This window comes from Haliotis rubra, unplaced genomic scaffold (assembly GCF_003918875.1).
Source record: "Haliotis rubra isolate DU_JTF1 unplaced genomic scaffold, ASM391887v1 Scf22, whole genome shotgun sequence".
NCBI classification, from domain to species: domain Eukaryota; kingdom Metazoa; phylum Mollusca; class Gastropoda; order Lepetellida; family Haliotidae; genus Haliotis; species Haliotis rubra.
In genome coordinates this window covers 407,626-425,550 of record NW_025766225.1, presented here as the reverse complement: position 1 = coordinate 425,550, position 17,925 = coordinate 407,626, and the positions used below count along the sequence as shown (strand labels likewise).

Genomic DNA, 17,925 nt, shown 5'->3' with positions numbered 1-17,925 from the left:
CTACATGCAAACAGAAATGACAAAACCCTTTCCACATCTATAGGAAAGCTCTGCTAAGAGCAAATTTGATGGTACAATTCCATGAGATAAGATGACTGAGCATGTGTTTACGAATCAATATCTAATATGAAATATCTGACATGATCACTGAACAACAGAAACATTCTGATTCTCCTTCTTAAGCATGGCATCGTTACGATAATTTCCATAGGCCTAGAACAACCTTCATGCCATGACATCATAATGAATACTTGAGAGAGTTTTAGTGCACACAACTGTTACCTAATATATGCAGGGATTTACATGGAGTCCTGTATTTGAGGGTCCCCGGGACTCATACTCCTAATTTACAGGGGTCCTGGACAACAAAATGGGGGTCCCAGAAACTTAACCAAACCTGCAGAGGTTTTCAATTCTTTGAAGAGAGTCGTCCTTGGGGTACATATTATGCATTTTCCGGCTGAAAAATGTCCTGTGACAGTTGTATCAATGTTTTTTGAATAAAAAGATTGTACAATAAATAAACTCTTTTATTTATTATATGGACCCTACCTCACGGAGTTACCTCCCTTAGCGCATGCGCACCAACTGGGTAGGCTCCTAGACCCGTATCATCATTCCTTCTGCTGAATTCTTATCAGTGAACAGAATTGCGGGAGGTGGGGAGGCCCTATTTCAAGGATCGACTCTCTTCAAAGAATTGAAAACCTCTGCAGGTTTGGTTAATTCTTTTCAGAGAGATCGCCCTTGGGGTACATATTATGCATAAACACAGACTCCCAAAGACCGGAGGCCAGGGAGGAGGGAATTCTGTCCAAGCACACTCAAAATATAGCGATCAGATCATGGAAAAATTGAACAGACGCCATAACACTCACCTGTCACTGACCCAGTTTCGCCTCCGCCGAGAGGCATTATGGGAGGGGAACTGACAGGGAGGATTTGTGCTCAAAGACGACCTCTAGCATAATGAGACATTGCACGAGTGCTTAATATCAACGAAATCCGACCCACTAAGTGGCTTCTTCATGAGAGCACCGAGGGGAAAACAAAAATACCACTCACTAACGATACAGTAACCCGTGAGAGAATCGAAGGGGTACAGGTTCTCTGAGTGAGCTCACATTAGCAGACATGTCAATAATGGAATCTTATTGTACAGTAGCCAAAACAAACCAATAAACCAAGACTCACTCGTCAGGGTGGCAGGACACTGTCCACTGGAGAGAACAGTACGGCCAAAGTTTGCACGACACGGGAATGCGACGAGCTGATAATGGCGATAAACGTGCTTGGCCGGCTCCAAATAGCGGGCGGAGCAGATCTCTTCAATGGGGAGTGCCGATGCAAAAGCTTTGATGCGGCTACTGCCCTGACCGAGTGAGCCTTCAACCCCTCAGGGGAGGCTTGCCCTTAGCCTGATAAGCCGCACAAATACACGATACTAGCCAGCGCAGACAAAGTCTGCTTGCTCGCTGGCAGACCAGCCTTCCCGCCATCAGAATAACAGAACAGCTGGGTACCCGCACGGATCCCCGCGCTCGCTTGAGATAGACTTTGAGCGCCTTACGGACATCCAACGGTGAGTGCTCGAGGAGTGGTCCCCATGTGGAAGGCTGGGTAAGAGTAGGAAGTTCGATAGGAGCTGTCACATGGAAGCGTGGATCGACCTTCGGTCGGTAAGCATCTGGGAGGCTTAATACTGACACGATCCGCGGTGAAACACAGTCAGCGCCGGTCGATGACATAGCATGTAAATCACGACTCTTCGACCAGATGTTACCGCCACCAGAAAACAGCTTTCCAGGTCAACAACTGAATGGAAATAGCCGATAGGTGTGAGAAAGTGGGACCGACAGCCAATCGAGCACACGATCGACAAATCCCAAGGTGGACTGGTTCGCCTGAGAGCAGGTCGAATCCGCTCCGCCAGCGCAGAAAGCTACGACAGAGGGTGCTGCCCCAGAAGAGCACCATCGACAGGGTGTGAAAAGTGGAAATAGCGGTGGAGTAGCCGAATGGTCGGGCCGCCAGGCCTTCTTCCAAACGAGCTTGCAAAAACTCCAAAACTCGACTAAATCCGCAGAAAAGGGATCTGCAATCCCCTTTATCTGAACACCAGCGCCGCATAGCGGGACCACCTATCCTCGCACTGAACGTTTGTCGAATCCCACCGAAGCCAGAATTGTGTCTGCAACTGCTGCAGGAATTCGCGCGCCTCGAGGTTAGACCTGACAGAGGCCAAGCCACCCACTGAATCCGCGTGGATTTGGGTGGGGCCCGCTCTGAGTGAGAATGTCCGTCGCAAAGGTAATAGAACAGGAGGCTGAGCCAGAAACCTGAGAATTACCGAAACCAGCTCTGTGACGCCAAAGCGGTGCCAGTAGCACAAGTAGCCCGAGCTGGCTGGGTGGACAGCTGTGAAAGGACACGGGAATGAGTGGTAATGGCGGAACGCCCAGAGCACTTTGCCCGCCCAATCCAGCAGGCAGGAAGGCCGGCAGCCAACGCCCCTGGGTCCGTATCCTAGAGCAGAACATCGGTGTCTGATGCGCCCCGCCGACGCAAACAGATCCACCTCGAACGCACCCGCATAACTGGGAGATTACTGTGAATATCTGCCTGTCGAAAGCATCCACACGCAAGGGCCAGGATCCGCGAGAGCCGCGATCTGCTCGCGACGCTCTCCAGCCCCGGAGATAAACAGGAGTACCTGACAATCGCACTGGTCGCTTCCAGAGGAGAAAGTCCCACGCTCCCGGAGGAGCTGGGGACACCGCGGCCTCCCTGCTTCAGGATGTATGCACATGGCCGCCTGGTTGTCTAACTGAAGACGGACTACCTGGCCACGGACATGCTCTCTGAAGCGCCAATACCAACCGCACAGCTCTCAGTTCCAACACGCTGATGTGAAGGTGAGCTTCGCTTCGACCAGAGTCCGAAGCCGACAGACTGCCCAGAACGCCCCAGCCCGTGAGGGACGATCTGTCTGAACTGTGAGAGCTGGCGCCGATTTCCAAGGGGAACCCCTGGTGAGATTCCCGACATTTGTCCACCACTGAAGGTGAGGTGTCAACCACTGGGACTGTGAGACTGCGCCCAGATCCTCCGTGTGAGTCCACAGCCGAGCCAAAGCTTGCTGTATGGGACGATCCTCAACCGCTACCGCCACACTACAGAGATCGCCGCCGCCATATGGCTCCAGTAGACGGAGCCAAGTCCGTGCTGGTGCCTGGGGCTGGGAGAGGAATGAAGAGACCATCTCCCGAACTCTGGTGACCCGGTCGGGCGACAAGGAAACGAGATCCTTGTTCGCTTGAATCGCGCCCAAGAAAACCAAGTCCTGGGTGGGTACCAGGTCGGATTTCTTGAGGTTGATGATCCACCCCAGTCGAAGTTAGAATGTCTATCACTGTGTGAGTAGCATCTTGACTCGCTGGCTGTGTTAGTGCTCCGAGCAACCAGTCGCCTAGGTAAGGGTAACAACGCCTCCTTGCGAAGCGCAGCTAGGGTAGCTGGGACTAACATGAGCTTGGTGAACACCCTTGGGGCAGTCGATATGCCGAAGGGGAGCACCCTGAATTGGTAATACATCCCGCCAGAAGAGAACCGAAGGTACTGCTTGAACGATGGATGTATGGGTACATGCAGATACGCGATCCTTTAGGTCGATTGACGGAGCCAATCGCCGGGCTGAACAGATGAGATCACCGAAGCGCAGTGTCTCCATCTTGAAGGATGGTACTTGAAAGCATGCGATTCAACCCTTGAGGTTGAGAATCGGACGAACCCGCCGCCTTTCTTCGGACAGGAAGTACGTGGAATAAAATCCCGCCTGTTCCTCTCCGGTGGAATGCGCCGATTGGCGGACTTGTCCAGCAGAGCCTGAACTTCGTCCGCGCTAATATGTCCGCCCTGGCTTGACATGACGGCACCGAGTGCGACGATGCCGGTGAAGTCGGGCGACCTCGCCCACAGTGGGAGATGGCCTATGCTGACCGTGGCCAGCACCAAGCGTTGTTGGTAGCCTTCTCCCATTCCGCAGGAATAGAGAGAGGCTGCCTCCCACTGGGATATGGGTAGGAGCGCTGTGTGTAGACCGAAAGTAGCGGAGCTGACTGGGCGTGACACACGGCTTGAGCGGCAGCCTGATGGGTTAACGGGAGGTCGGGGCAGACCTCCCGCGCCCGCGAAAAGGCTAGGAGCTAGTCGAGGACTGCTCCTTGCCCCTACCCTTGGCGGACCTGTTCCTCCGCCTACCCCTACCAAGCGGCCGAAGCCAGCCGGCAGACTCGGGTGTAGGCTGCACCCCGGCGAGACACCCGCGGGTGCTCCAACAAGGCCTTAGAGTCCTTGAAGGAGGTAGCTGCAGCGGCAGCCTCCCGTATGACCTGCTGGGCCCCTGGAAAGAGGGTCGCCCCAGACGGAAAGGGAGGGCCAGCAAGGTCTGCTGTGTTGCTGCCGAAAGTACCTAGACGCCGACAGCCACAGCCGGCGCATCCCCATGACTGCGCACATCACCGTCGACGCAGCAGACCGCAAAGAGTCGCGCGCGAGGTGAGCCTGCACTTCCGAAAGCTGACGGAGCAGCACGACATGCGGCGACACGCCGCCAGCATGCCCTCCCGCCTCCAGGGCCCACCTCTGAACCGAGGTGAGGTAGGCCTCATAGACCACCACCGCACCTGCTGCATCGCTGGCCCGTAGACCTCCTCCTCAGGTCCGTACGCGTCGCAGGGGATGCCCGCGAAGGGCAAAGGTGGAGTTAGCGCTTTGCCGAGCAGCCGGAGCTGTTCGAGGAAGCCGAGCCTCCCCAGGGGCGACGGAAGTGAAAACACATTCGCCAACAATTGGTACAACGAACAGGAATCCTCCCAAGCTGGTAGCGCCAAGACGAAGTTCAGGTAAGTCAAACCTTACTCGGCACCAGACAAGAGGGGATCGACCACGCCCGGAGACCAACGATGGCAGAATGCGGAGCTGCGCCTGTGAGGGTTGCCTAGGGGCAAACGCCGCCAGGCAAGCGGAACTCAGTCGAAGTCCACGCGAACCAGCAGGCACCGCTGCCTGGGGTAGGCCTCGGCAATTCTCTGCCGGACCTCCCGCTAGGTCGGCAAAACGGAAGCCGCCATGTTCCTCGACCTCCCCAAGCTCCATTGCCTCGGCGGCCCCAGCCCGAAGTCAGAGGCTGGTCTCCTCCGTGAAGAGGACCCTAACCCGACCCGGTGGACTGCCTAACGCTAGGAACCACAGGAAGGGAAGAACAGACAGACTGCTCCACGCCAGCGCCAGCCGGCGTCGTGGACCCGGTCCCGGAGACGCTGGAGGCAGGCCAGGCAGAACTGGTGCCTCCGCCTCATGGGGCGGTGTGCGCAAGGACCGGAATACCAGGAATACTCAACGGCCTCGCGTGAGCTCCGAGAGGGGACTGGGAGCCCTCCTCTCCGAGCAGCCGAGGCGCCCGGATCCGGCCAGAGGCAACGGATCTACAGACGCCTCAAGGTCGAGGGATCGAGCCGAGCCCGGCGATCCCACCCTCGACCCTCCACCGGCCCGAGTGGGTGAGGAACTCCTGCCGGAGACCTCCAACCGACTCACTTAACGGAAGGACTTCATCGAGTCCATCTGCTGCTGAAACATAGACTCCATCAGTGACATGTCAAAACCACTCGGGCGGCAGGAGAGGGGAAGGGCCACGGATTTTTCCCTTTTTGACACACGCTTGGACTTAGACGGGGAACCCGCGCCAGGTCCCTCCCGCCACGATTTCGATAGAACAAGGTGTCGGCAGCCCGCCTCTTCTGGGCCCGGGGAAAAGGCCAGACAAATAGGACAGGAGTCAGCCTCATGGCCTGTCTTCTCCAGACAGGCCACGCTAACTGGTATGACTGTCGGCCCGGGATACTCCCCTCACAGACCTAACAGCATGAAAAGGCCTGAAACAAACACGCAAACGTGTTAGTGAACGGCGCGCCAGCAGCATATAAACACGTAGAAAACATTGAAAACTACGGAAGGTTACCACGGAAAGTAATAGTTGGTTTTAATAACGCAATATTATTTACCATTATGGCACGCTAAACTTCCCGCCATGGCAGAGCAACACGCGCGTAACCTAATGGAAAGTTCGCAGATTTTGTATTAATACAAAGTCACAATTATGAAACAACCAACTGTAAAGCTTTACTGTTCTTGTTTTAGACAAATAAAGACCATACATACAGGTGGTGTCTCAGACATAGTCTTTTTTAACAGCGCCGTACGGCTCATGAATGGGTTACTCAAAACACGTCTGTTCACGGCCGTGACAGCAGAAGGAATGATGATACGGGTCTAGGAGCCTACCCAGTTGGTGCGCATGCGTTAAGGGAGGTAACTCCGTGAGGTAGGGTCCGTATAATAAATAAAAGAGTTTATTTATTGTACAATCTTTTTATTCAAAAAACATTGATACAACTGTCACAGGACATTTTTCAGCCGGAAAATGCATAATATGTACCCCAAGGACGATCTCTCTGAAAAAGAATTAAACATTATCATTAATACTGTTATTGTATTGTGTATCATGATCATCACATTGTTACAATAATTAACTTGCAAATAATACCATAACCCAGCTAGTAGCAAACTCAGTGATAACGTATTGTCACTTGATTGGAATTTTTACAAAATGTACTTGGACTTTTTCTGAGTCCCTGTGGATGCTCTAATAAATTTTGTTGCGTCCATTGTCAATGTTTATGTGTATAGGACGCAGGAATTCATGTCCCATGAATCCTGTATATGCAACCAGAATGAATCTGTACATGCTGAAGGAGCTGTGGACTTGTCCATTTACCACTGTGATAACTCTGATCAAGAGCAGCGGTCAATCTGGGACCTTGAACTTAAGGCTAAACAGAATCCTGGCTCAACTAAGGGAAGTAACTTGACAGCTTATACCATTGTCCAACTTGACAGCTTATACCATTGTGCAACTTGTCGGTTTTACTATGGTGCAACTTGACAGCTTATACCATTGTGCAACTTGACAGCTTATACCATTGTACAACTTTATAGCTGATGCAATTGTGCAACTTGATAGTTTATGCCATTGTGCAACTTGACAGCTTATACAATTGTGCAGCTTGAGAGCCTATACCATGGTGCAACTTGACAGTTTATACTATTGTGCAACTTGACAGCTTATACCGTTGTTCAACTTGATAGCTTATACAAATGTGCAACTATATAGCTGATGCCATTGTGCAACTTGACAGCTTATACAATTGTGCAACTTGATGGTTTATACCACTGTGCAACCTGATAGTTTATACCATTGTGCAACTTGACAACTTATACCATTGTGCAACTTGATAGCTTATACCATTGTGCAACTATATAGCTTATACAAATTGTGCAACTTTATAGCATAGGCAATTGTGCAACTTGACGGTTTGTACCAATGTGCAACTTGACAGCTTATACAATTGTGCAACCTGATAGCTTGTGCCAGTTGTGCATTTTGTCGGTTTATACCATTGTGCAACTTTATAGCTTATGCCATTGTTGATCTTGATGGTTTATACCACTGTGCAACTTGACAGCTTATACCATTGTGCAACTTGACAGCTTATACCATTATGCAACTTGACAGCTTATACAATTGTTGTACATAATCTATTCTGGATCAGACAATCATGTGATCAATATTGTGATCTAGGCCATCAAGGTATGTCGATACTCAGTTAACCAAGCTTCTCAGCCTGAACACTAAATCCCCGTAGATGCCTCGTAACACCAGTCTGGGTTGTTTTAACCATAGAATCCCACCAAGGTGCTCACACAATGGGGCTCCTGAACAGATGGGTGACCAATGGGGTTCCCAAAACAGATGGTTGACCAAGTTCCTCAGCCTGGCCCAAAAAATTGATTTAGATGCCCCTTAAGACCTGGAATCCTACCAGTGTGTTCACACATTGGGGATCCCGAACAGATAGTTGACCAATGGACTCATGATGATCTGAATTAAAATTGGTCTTCAGCAATTCGTGCTTGTAGTAGAGAAGACTAAACATAATCCAGTGGTCAAGCTCACCCGCCTTGGTAGATCATGTCATTGTATCCCAATTGCATACATAAATGCTCATGATATCGATCACTTGTTTTTCTGGCCCAGACTCAATTAGTTTGTGGTATATTTAGATTCCTGTCATGAATTGTATTGGCAACATTAAATAACAAAATGAATAAAGAAACTAAAGCAAATGGACAGTATATTCCTACCTTTCGGGAGCCACATTCCTAGTGTTTTCTTGTAAGGCTTCTAAAACTTCCTGAAAGATGAAAAAAATAATGCATGCTAGTCAAATTCATATCCACATCACAGAGAGACCTATCATAAAAACAGTATTATACCTCATAAACATCCAGTTGCAACTGACCAACCATCAGTCTGCATTGGACATTGGTTCAAACTACTACTGGACTGGCAATAATAACATTATGTTGAAAAAGATATACACAAAATAGTAATTGAAAATTGTGAAAAATATTCTGTTGGCATTATTTCAAAATTACCTTAAAAGGCAGGGAATGTACATCTCTAGCTTGAAACCGGGAACGTAAAGGTGGATCTAGTGGGTTTCCTTGGTAACGTGGAATTGGCAAGCCAAGAGCAATAACTCTAAAGCGTTCACTAACTCGCACTAGATTGAGAGAATTCAGTTCTTCCTCTGTATGGTCCTGGAGCAGTTTATCATATCTGTCCGCAGCCACCAGGAAGCGGCCATCGTCAAGCTGCATTTCACGATTTTCAAGAAGGTTATTTAACACTGGGAGCACATTCCTCTCCGCTTTTTCAATTCCTTCCAAAACCAGAATTCTTCCCTCCAAAGCAGCCCTTACTGCACACTGAAGTATAACAACAAATAGGTAATGCTCAAACAATTCAACAAAGGACAAGGCATTAGTCAGGTTAACGGTCGGGAATCAAGCTGCAAAGTCGGATATTATAAGACACTTCGTCAAATCTGCCCTGTGCCACAAAGTGAGCATAGTGCTGTTATGATCATAACTCCCATAGCTTTAAACAAATCTCAAGAAAGGTCAAATTTTGACCAAAGTTGAGGATTCATTGCCCTGTGCCACAAAATGAGCATAGTGCTGTTATGATCATAACTCCCATAGCTTTAAACAGACTTACGATCATCATAGAACTAAGGTGGTCATAATTTAACAAATTGGGTCAGACTTGGTGATTTGGTTAATGAAGTGTCATCATAGCCTGACAATCGATCACTGAGTTGTCAGGTCCCGATAGGATTATTTAAAAACAATTCAAAGGATGACTGGGCAAGTGGACTGGACAATTACACAGTTGTCAAATAACCAGTTAAGCTGTGGAGTCTGACAACCTAATAACATGTATCACCTCTCAAGCTCCAAGTTTGAGTTGGTACAGAGTTAACTAAGCTGGTTGCCAGAGGTTTAGTTGGATTAGTTGGTCAGACTGATGACAACTGGTCATGATATTGTATGGTCTGGATGACGTTATAGATCGGCTGTCATTCTATTGCTTGAGACAGTTTATTCTGAATATTACTCCATTTAAAATTGGAATTACTTTTCAATTTCTTTTTTTGACAATATTGCATTAACATTTGTCAACAACACAGACAATACTGTGAGGCCTTCATTTCATATTACAATAAATCACTGTCTATTTCCTGAAATACCAACCTGGTCAATGTAGAATGCTGTTCCACCTTGTATCTCTCGTCTCTGTTTGAGGTCAGACTCGGTCGTATCTCGAGATAATGAAATGTACTCTGACTCACGCTGGGTCAACTCCTGAAACATAGTGGTGAATAAGTTCAAATTTAAAATCAGGTACCTGTAGGTAATATTTAGTGAGAGAGTGAGTTAAAACCTATAGAAACATCAGCAAAATTTCAGCCCTTTTGTGAGAGAGTGAGTTCAAATTTAAAGAAACATCAGCAATATTTCATCCCTATTGTAGAAAGCCAGCTGCTCAAGTAAACTGGCCAATTTTCAAAAAGAGGAAACCAAGAATGTGTTCATTAGTGTTGGGAATTGGTTGAAATCTAACAATTGATGATTGGTTCCATACCAACGACCAATCATCGAAAAAAGTTGGTTCGCGTTAGTTTTTAGATTTTCCTATTCAGGTTGTAGTTGCAGATAAGAATAAAGAAAAAAAACATTTGGTTCTCTGTTGTTGTTTTTCGTTTATTTAGAAACTGCACAAATTACAATATTTTGCAAATTTCACATCCAGTGTAAAATGATTCAGTTCCAGTGTAACATTAACTTCCCAGATTCTTCCCAAATATTCAGTAATGACTTTTCAGAAAGTGAAGTGAGTTTTCTAAGAATTAAACACGTTTTCCGGCCCTGACAACGTCCTAGATATGTTCGATCATCAAGTATTTCAAACTCTATTTCAGCGGTTCCAAAATCGTTTGTGTTCGATTATGAGAAAATGTGATCGATTGCTTGGTTGTTTGGCCACTGCGACCAATCTTCGATTATTTCAATTAATCGGAACACCACTAGTGTTCATATATGAGAATCAAAACACAATCATCTGCATGACAAAACAAAGGTAGGGTTCTACCTTGACCTATAATTCTAGGGTTCAGGAGACCCTAATAATTACTTGTCCTTACAGCCAATATGAGGTTAATCTAAAGGAATGAAACAGTGGACTACTGAAACATTAGAGAACTACTTTTGCTACATGACATTTGTGGAGGTACATTTTTCATGTCAAGAATTAGGTACAAACAATATCATTGCACATATCTCTGAATACAATATATTTCTCTCTGCCCAATTCTACACATTCTTACATGCGAGATGCACACATCTGTGTCATTTGAAAGTCTGCACCTTGTATTTACCAGACAAGTTCAGTGGTGATACACCTGCTTCCATGTACAGATTAATGAAACAACATTTGATGGACAGAACCTACCAGATACATCATTGCCACCTCTCTCCGGAACGGTCCAGGCGGTCCTATAAGAAACACATCCTGTCCTAGCAGGTCCTGTAACCATGGAAACAATAACTGTAAGCAACTTTAACCACTAGTCCAATGCCAGAGCGTAATAAGGTTTCTTCTGGTCCATAAATTAAGACAAAATTTATTGAAAATAACGCGAAAATACAACTTGTGATCTGTACAAACCTTTTGCATGATCCATCTCAGGTGCCGTAACACGGACTGGGAGACATTGGCCGGCACTGGAAGCAGAAACGTTTTCACAGTAAAATAGGGCAACTCAGGTATTTTGTTAACTGGTAGATTTCATATGTGAAAACACATATCCATGATCTAGCCAACTCAAAATACATTTGTTCAAGTGTTTTACTTGCCTAAACTTACAACCTCATGGCTCAGGCAAATCACTGAGAACTGTGGAGAGGAACTTACGATATTTCCGGGGCACAAGCTCTGGGTTTTTGGCATCCCGCAAGATGATGCTGATATCACCGATACTTGCCCTCGTCCCATCTGCAGGAGAGAGAGACTCACATGTAGCTATGGTAATACATCAAACAACATGCCAAATGGAATACATCATTGTCATGCCCATATAAGGCAATATTTTACAGATGCCTGTCTCATTCCATTTTCCAGGTAAAAAACACGTTAGATTAGAGTTTTATTTTCCTTTGTTTCATATTTGCGGAAAAAGCCCTTGTTTACATGAGTAGTTTCTTCATCTGAATAAAGGACATATGCTCAATCTTCCAGTGCTTTTGACATGGTACAGGTTTTGCACTCCCTTTGTAGTATGGTTCATGTTGATTAAAGGTCTGCCTTTTTTCGAGGTCATCATAATCATCATAAAAATAATCATTTGAAATTTATAATCTGTTAGTTGCCCTATATCCAATGTAATATTTTTTGTAATTGGGGCGACAATTTTCAAATGTTTACTCAACCCAGTCATCAGTTCAGTTAGTACTGGGGAGCGCACCTGTCTGGCGTACAAGAGATGATAGGCTGTCTCGCGTACACATTACGTCTCTGACTGATCATTTTGACAAGTTGAAATCTATAAATAGTAAAATGTTAAATACGGTCTGTTTGGTCCTAGTGCCACCAAACATAATGCTGCATGAGACTGAAAACACAACTGGATTGTCTGTTGATCGAATATATTACTCAAAAAAAGTTAAAGAAAACACAGTTTTCACAATATGCATATGCAAGACGGTCCCTAGGTACGCGCACAAGTGACTACATAAGAGGGGGTCACTCATTCGCATGACTGCCTGATCTCAGACAGAGAAATTTTGCATGTCACACAAAAACATGTCTAAAAGTAGTGAAACTGAAACAAGATTTGGTACATTTAAAGACAGGTGTTCAAGTTATTGAATGACATGAATGAAAACATAAAATGATAAATCAAATAGACAAAAATGTGCAAAATTGAAGCAAACATTTGACGAAGTCAAAAACTAATGATTCCTATGTTACTATCTGACACCTAAATACCAGTAAAATACATCTGACAGAGTCATAGGCGGATCCAGAGGCGACGCACGCACTCGCACACCCTTTTGTGCTGAAAGTTTGTTGAATGACCATTGAAACTCGGGTGAAAATGACGTGTGCACCCCCCCCCTTTCTCAAAAAGCTGTATCCGCCCCTGAGAGTACCAGTAACCATGGCAACAAGAGGTAGGCCACCTAAATAAGAATTATGGACAGCTTGGGGCATTGCTAAGTTGGGGTGATTTGTGTCTTAATGTCACTGTAAGATTATAGTGGAATTTGCCTGCCATTTACGTATTGCCAGGTTGCTGAGATATGCAGCATATAATGACTACCCAACTCAGACATAGTGACAGACTGACTACTGACTCGACCAGTCCTCGTTTCATTCCCATTTTGCCGCAGGCAGGGCAACAACAAGTGCCATCTTTTGGTATGATGCGGCCGGGATCGAACCACCGACCGACCATCCGCGATGTATACATAAGTTAAAGGACGAATGTACTCATCGTCGCATGCTACTTGACCACTGGCTCACAGCTAATCAACGAACTTCGCGACTGTTAAGATTTGTCTTACATAAGGACCTTTGACCGAATGACCGTTCTATGAGTACCACTGCTTATTTTCGCTATGTCACTCTAAAAAAGGATATAAACATTACAAATTTCAACTTAATTTGACGTTTTTATTTATTTTCTTTACCTCCGCTTGATGATGATAGCCGTATCCTCAGTCCAGATCTGGCTCCCGAGGGGCTCAGCACCGCCTGCAAGTGTTTCAGGCGCCTCCCAGCCCCCTCCATGCTCACCCTACTGAGGATCCACATGTGATGTACCTGTGCCTACGTTCCCTAAACTGTCACATTGCTGCCGTCCATATCTAGGTCGCAAACAGGTGCAAAGTACTTGCAATAGGTCCAAAGTTCACGTTATGCAGGGCGCAGCCATTACTGTTTGCGTATACTATTTTCTGTAAAACGTATGAATAGTTTATCATACATGACAGCAAAAGGTCCTGGTATGGTGCATATTTCTCTTCGCTGATAATGAACTAAAATAGTACAAAATTTGCGTTTAATAGTAAATAAAAGGATTTAGTCAGCAGAATAATTGTTACAAGAAATATTATTTAAACGATACACATATAATATACATTTCTAGGGGTATAAGTGTACGAGTTACGAAATGATAGAGGGGTATACTCCGATTGGGTTGTGGTTAAACTGGATTCACCATTGGTACGCGCTAGAATCTTAGCGCTAAAAGCTAAACAGGTGTCCAGTCACGATTGAAACCCTTATGCACGATATAATTATTAAAACCTAAAACTACGTAGTATTGTCGTTTCGTTGCAGTACGTTTCTTTGTACTTTTGTTGATTTACGTTCACGATAGTATGAAAATGCAAGAAAAAAAATAAAAATTCGTAAAATAACAAAAATATTTAAATGAATGAAACCTCCTAATTTATGTTCATAATAAGTGTCCCACCCCTTGCCCCACCGCAATGCGTGTAGAAAATAAAGACCACCGCTTAGTGCTGGTACACGTACAAAATTGATGACAGCCTACAGCCCCAGATCAAAATGGGTGACAGACCATCCCCCTCAAAAACCATCACACACACAGCCTAGTGGTTAAAGCGTTCCCTCGTCACGCCGAAGTCCTGTGTTCGAGTCCCAAACAAGGGTACAATGTGGGAAGCCCAATTCTGGTGCCCCCCGCCGTGATATTGCTGGAATATTGCTATGAAAAAAACGGCGTAAAAACTAAACTCACTACTCGCGTGGATCCGGAGTAGAATAGATCCCCACACCTATTCTCACGAAATGTGCACCATTTGTAATTTTATGTGTCTCCGCATTAAAAAAACAAACTTTTTAACTGATTTCACCTGTTCATTTCATGTTTATATTAGGCGACAAGTATTCGGACACTTAACGTACTTTCCATACACTTACATGTTATTTCAGTGTAGCATACGTAATTTTCATGAAGTGAGTTTAGGATGGATCTTTGTGAATTTTTACAGGCAAATTTGAAATCATCTCTGCTCTGCGCACATAATTTCAGTTCAAATTTCCGACCACTATTTAACTAATGACATCACATTTATCCACTTACGTATGGTTCCACAATGCACAATCCCATAGGCCTCCATGTTCAAGGAGTTCACGGCACTGTACATATGTTGATTAAATTGTTGCCATTCGATTAATATGCAACGGAAAATTAAACAGAAATTATGTGATTGTAGGTACGATGATTCCTCACAAATGTGAAAAATTTGACTTAGATCTTACGAAAATTAAATTCATGAAAATTATGTGCTACACTAAATTAACATGTAAGTCTATGGAAATTGCGACAAGTGTCCAAATACTGTTTGTTGCACGATTCTGTAGTTCTCTGTTGATTGAGTGCAGGAATGGATACAATCTCAGATTCTACTCTCCACCAATTCATCAGCATAGTCATGTTCCTGTTGAGGTTCCTCCTCACAGGACAATGAATAGCAGCAAAGGCATTGTCGGTGATAGTGGACGTTGGCTTTCAGACATGAGTGAACATGATATTATGACAGAATTGCACCCCAAAGGAGTTGAAGATGATACTGATGTCGAACACGTATCTCTTCACATTTGGTCTTCAGTTGCATCTAAAATAAATGAAAGCGGCATATTGCTACTTCAGCGTGGATACAGTTATCCATAATCCTTTGAGTTGCTATACCTGTCGAAAGTATGATCATGGGTCCAAATCTTGCCACAATCCAACCAACGACGTCTCACACGTCTCAGGCGTCTCACAATGTCTGTAAGACATCGTCTTTATGTGTGCATTAACACTCGTGGAGGAAACACAAGATACCGACCACAAAAGCATCCTGGAGTGTACATTGAACTCGATAACAAATTTCAAACCCTATGATTTAAATTGTGAGACTGACATTTCAATTATCCCTCTGTAAATTTAATATGTTTGCTTTGTTTATTTTGTTTACCATTGTAAATACTGTGGAAGTCATCCATCATTCCAATACAAATGAATTTTCCTTCAATACATTTGGTTATTGTTTCCTATAACGGTTTTCGTCATGGGACACTTTCGCTAACATTTAGTTTATAATATACACTTAAAACGGTATTTTGGAAAATATATATCATCGTCAATATCAATTGTTAAATATACAACGAGACTGATGCAGACTGAGTTAGGTTATACTTATAAATAGAACTAAATGCATGTGTGTTGACCACAGAGGAATGAGAAGAGATAAACAGTCTCTACGATGACCAGCCCTGTGACTACCTTCGCCAGCTCGTACATCTGTAAGTAGCCACCAGCTCTTAGATCAATGGATACGCTCAGACATCCACAGCCAAGCACTAAAACCTCCATGGGTGATAGAGCCTTTTCTGTAGCAGCACCAGCTCTATGGAACAATCTTCCTGTCACCCTCAGACGAACTGAGTCCCAGCCATCATTCAAGAACTTGCTGAAAACCTACTTTTTCAAGATAGCTTTTGAACAGAACTCTGTTGTACTCGAAAGTGTACACTAGGCGCTATGCAAGCCAATTATTATTATTATTATTTTACAGATTAGAGATGAAAATGCAGCAGAGAAGGTTCGGGTGGTCCTGGCACAGTCAGGCTGGTAATGCTCATCATCAGCTCAGGGTCCTCGCCCCCTCTACACGCAGCCCAGATATAGGGAATGGGACTTCTCCCAGGAAACACTGCCTAGTCGAACCCACCAAGAACTTTCCGGAGAATATGAAGGCTCCCCAACACTGCAGCCTTCTGCATTACCAAGAGTGTCAGAAGGGCTGTGCTCCCGGTGGAGAACCCGGGCACTCTCCTGATCTGCGCCAAGAGATCAGGATGTACCAAACCCAGGGCACCGAGAACAATGGGGAGCCTGACGACAGTGTGCTTGGGATGCAAGCGAGACATTTCAAAGGCGAGGTCCACATACTTAGTATGCTTTTCCTGAATCTTGTCAATGACATTGCTGTCAAAGGGGACATAAAATTCGATGATATATATAAATTCATTGGTTTTATCAAAAAGGACAAGATCAGGTTTGTTGGCTGGAATTCTTCAGAGGCTGTATATGGGCCTATTCCAGAGAAGTTTGAAAGCATCATTTTCCATGACGACCTGGACATGTTCAGGGTCGTACCATGGATGGACCTCGGAGTCAAAGCAACAGGCATGTCGGAGACGGTAGTAAAGGCAACGAGCCATGCCATCATGTCGTTTAAGATAAGCTGTTTGTGCCAAGGAAGGGCATCCACTGACAAGGTGTTGACAGTCTCTGTGAATTCATTGCACAATCGACATTTCATGTTAATATTTTCTTTAAGAATCACATTTAGGCGATTGCGAGTGGGAAGTGTCTGGTCATGAGCAGCAAGAAGGAAGCCCTCAGTTTTACATTTGAGACCAGCCGACTTCATCCAGGCGAAGGAGTGGGTGGGATTGCTATTCTGTTCCACACACTGCATGTACACGCGGTGCAATGGCTTCTCAGAAAGCTTCTCCACAAATGACCGACTCTGGGCAGACTTGGTAAAGGACTTCACCTGGTTTACTCCCATCGCTGTACCGTCCAGCAGTACATCGCCATCACCAAAGTCAAGCTCAAATTTCAGATTCTGTCCAACAACCTTGGCACGCTTAACATAGCTGTGGAATTCCTTGCTTTCATCATGAGTCTTCACATGCATCACCAGAGGATCATCCGATAAATAAATATGTGCAAAGGTACACAATAAAATTATATCACGAAGAGTCTGCACATTAATCAAACCCCGACCTCCAAAACTGATTGGCATATATAAACGGTTTAGAGAGGAACCAGGGTATCAGACATGATCCTTCTGGTCAGGCGGTCAAGACTTTGGATGTCTTGTTTTGTCCAATCAACTACTCCAAAGGAATAGGAAAGGACTGGCACAGCAAAAGTATTGGTGGCTTTGACTTTGTTTCGAGCATTTAGCTCTGTGCTCCAGATTTTCTCTAAGCGAGATTTGTACTCGGTCCGAAGTTTGTCTTGAATTTGGGAACTCTGGAGCTTGTCTCGAACTTTCATTCCAGGATTATTATTATTATCATCAGTAACATTAAAGTAAAATTGGTATCTCCTTTGGCAAGGAGCTCGATGTCATCCATGTAAAGGAGATGAGTAAGCGGTGTTGGGGATCTGTGCTGAGGAGGTCCGGGATGGTAACCCTCCTCTCTGTTGAGCAGAAAGCTCAAAGGATTTAGAGTCAAACAGAAAAGTAATTGCAAAGGACTAAAGGAGTCCCTCTAGAAACTCCCCCTTCTGATTGGTATAGATTCCGAAGTCTGCACCTACATCTCAAGTTGAGTCGACCAGCAACTCATTAAAGACTTGAGTA

General features: G+C 45.3%; 1 protein-coding gene across 1 annotated transcript in view; it reads right to left on the bottom strand.

Annotated features, from left to right (window-relative positions):
- The window catches only part of LOC124277277 (von Willebrand factor A domain-containing protein 8-like), a 70,982-nt gene extending 57,507 nt beyond the window's left edge, over positions 1 to 13,475 (bottom strand). Inside the window, 7 exon segments of the mRNA XM_046712932.1 lie at positions 8,266 to 8,315; positions 8,560 to 8,892; positions 9,721 to 9,831; positions 10,979 to 11,053; positions 11,195 to 11,250; positions 11,441 to 11,521; positions 13,219 to 13,475. Of these exon segments, the coding sequence (XP_046568888.1) occupies positions 8,266 to 8,315; positions 8,560 to 8,892; positions 9,721 to 9,831; positions 10,979 to 11,053; positions 11,195 to 11,250; positions 11,441 to 11,521; positions 13,219 to 13,342 (830 nt within the window). The 5' untranslated portion in view covers positions 13,343 to 13,475.
- Between the last annotated feature and the right edge of the window lie 4,450 nt (positions 13,476 to 17,925).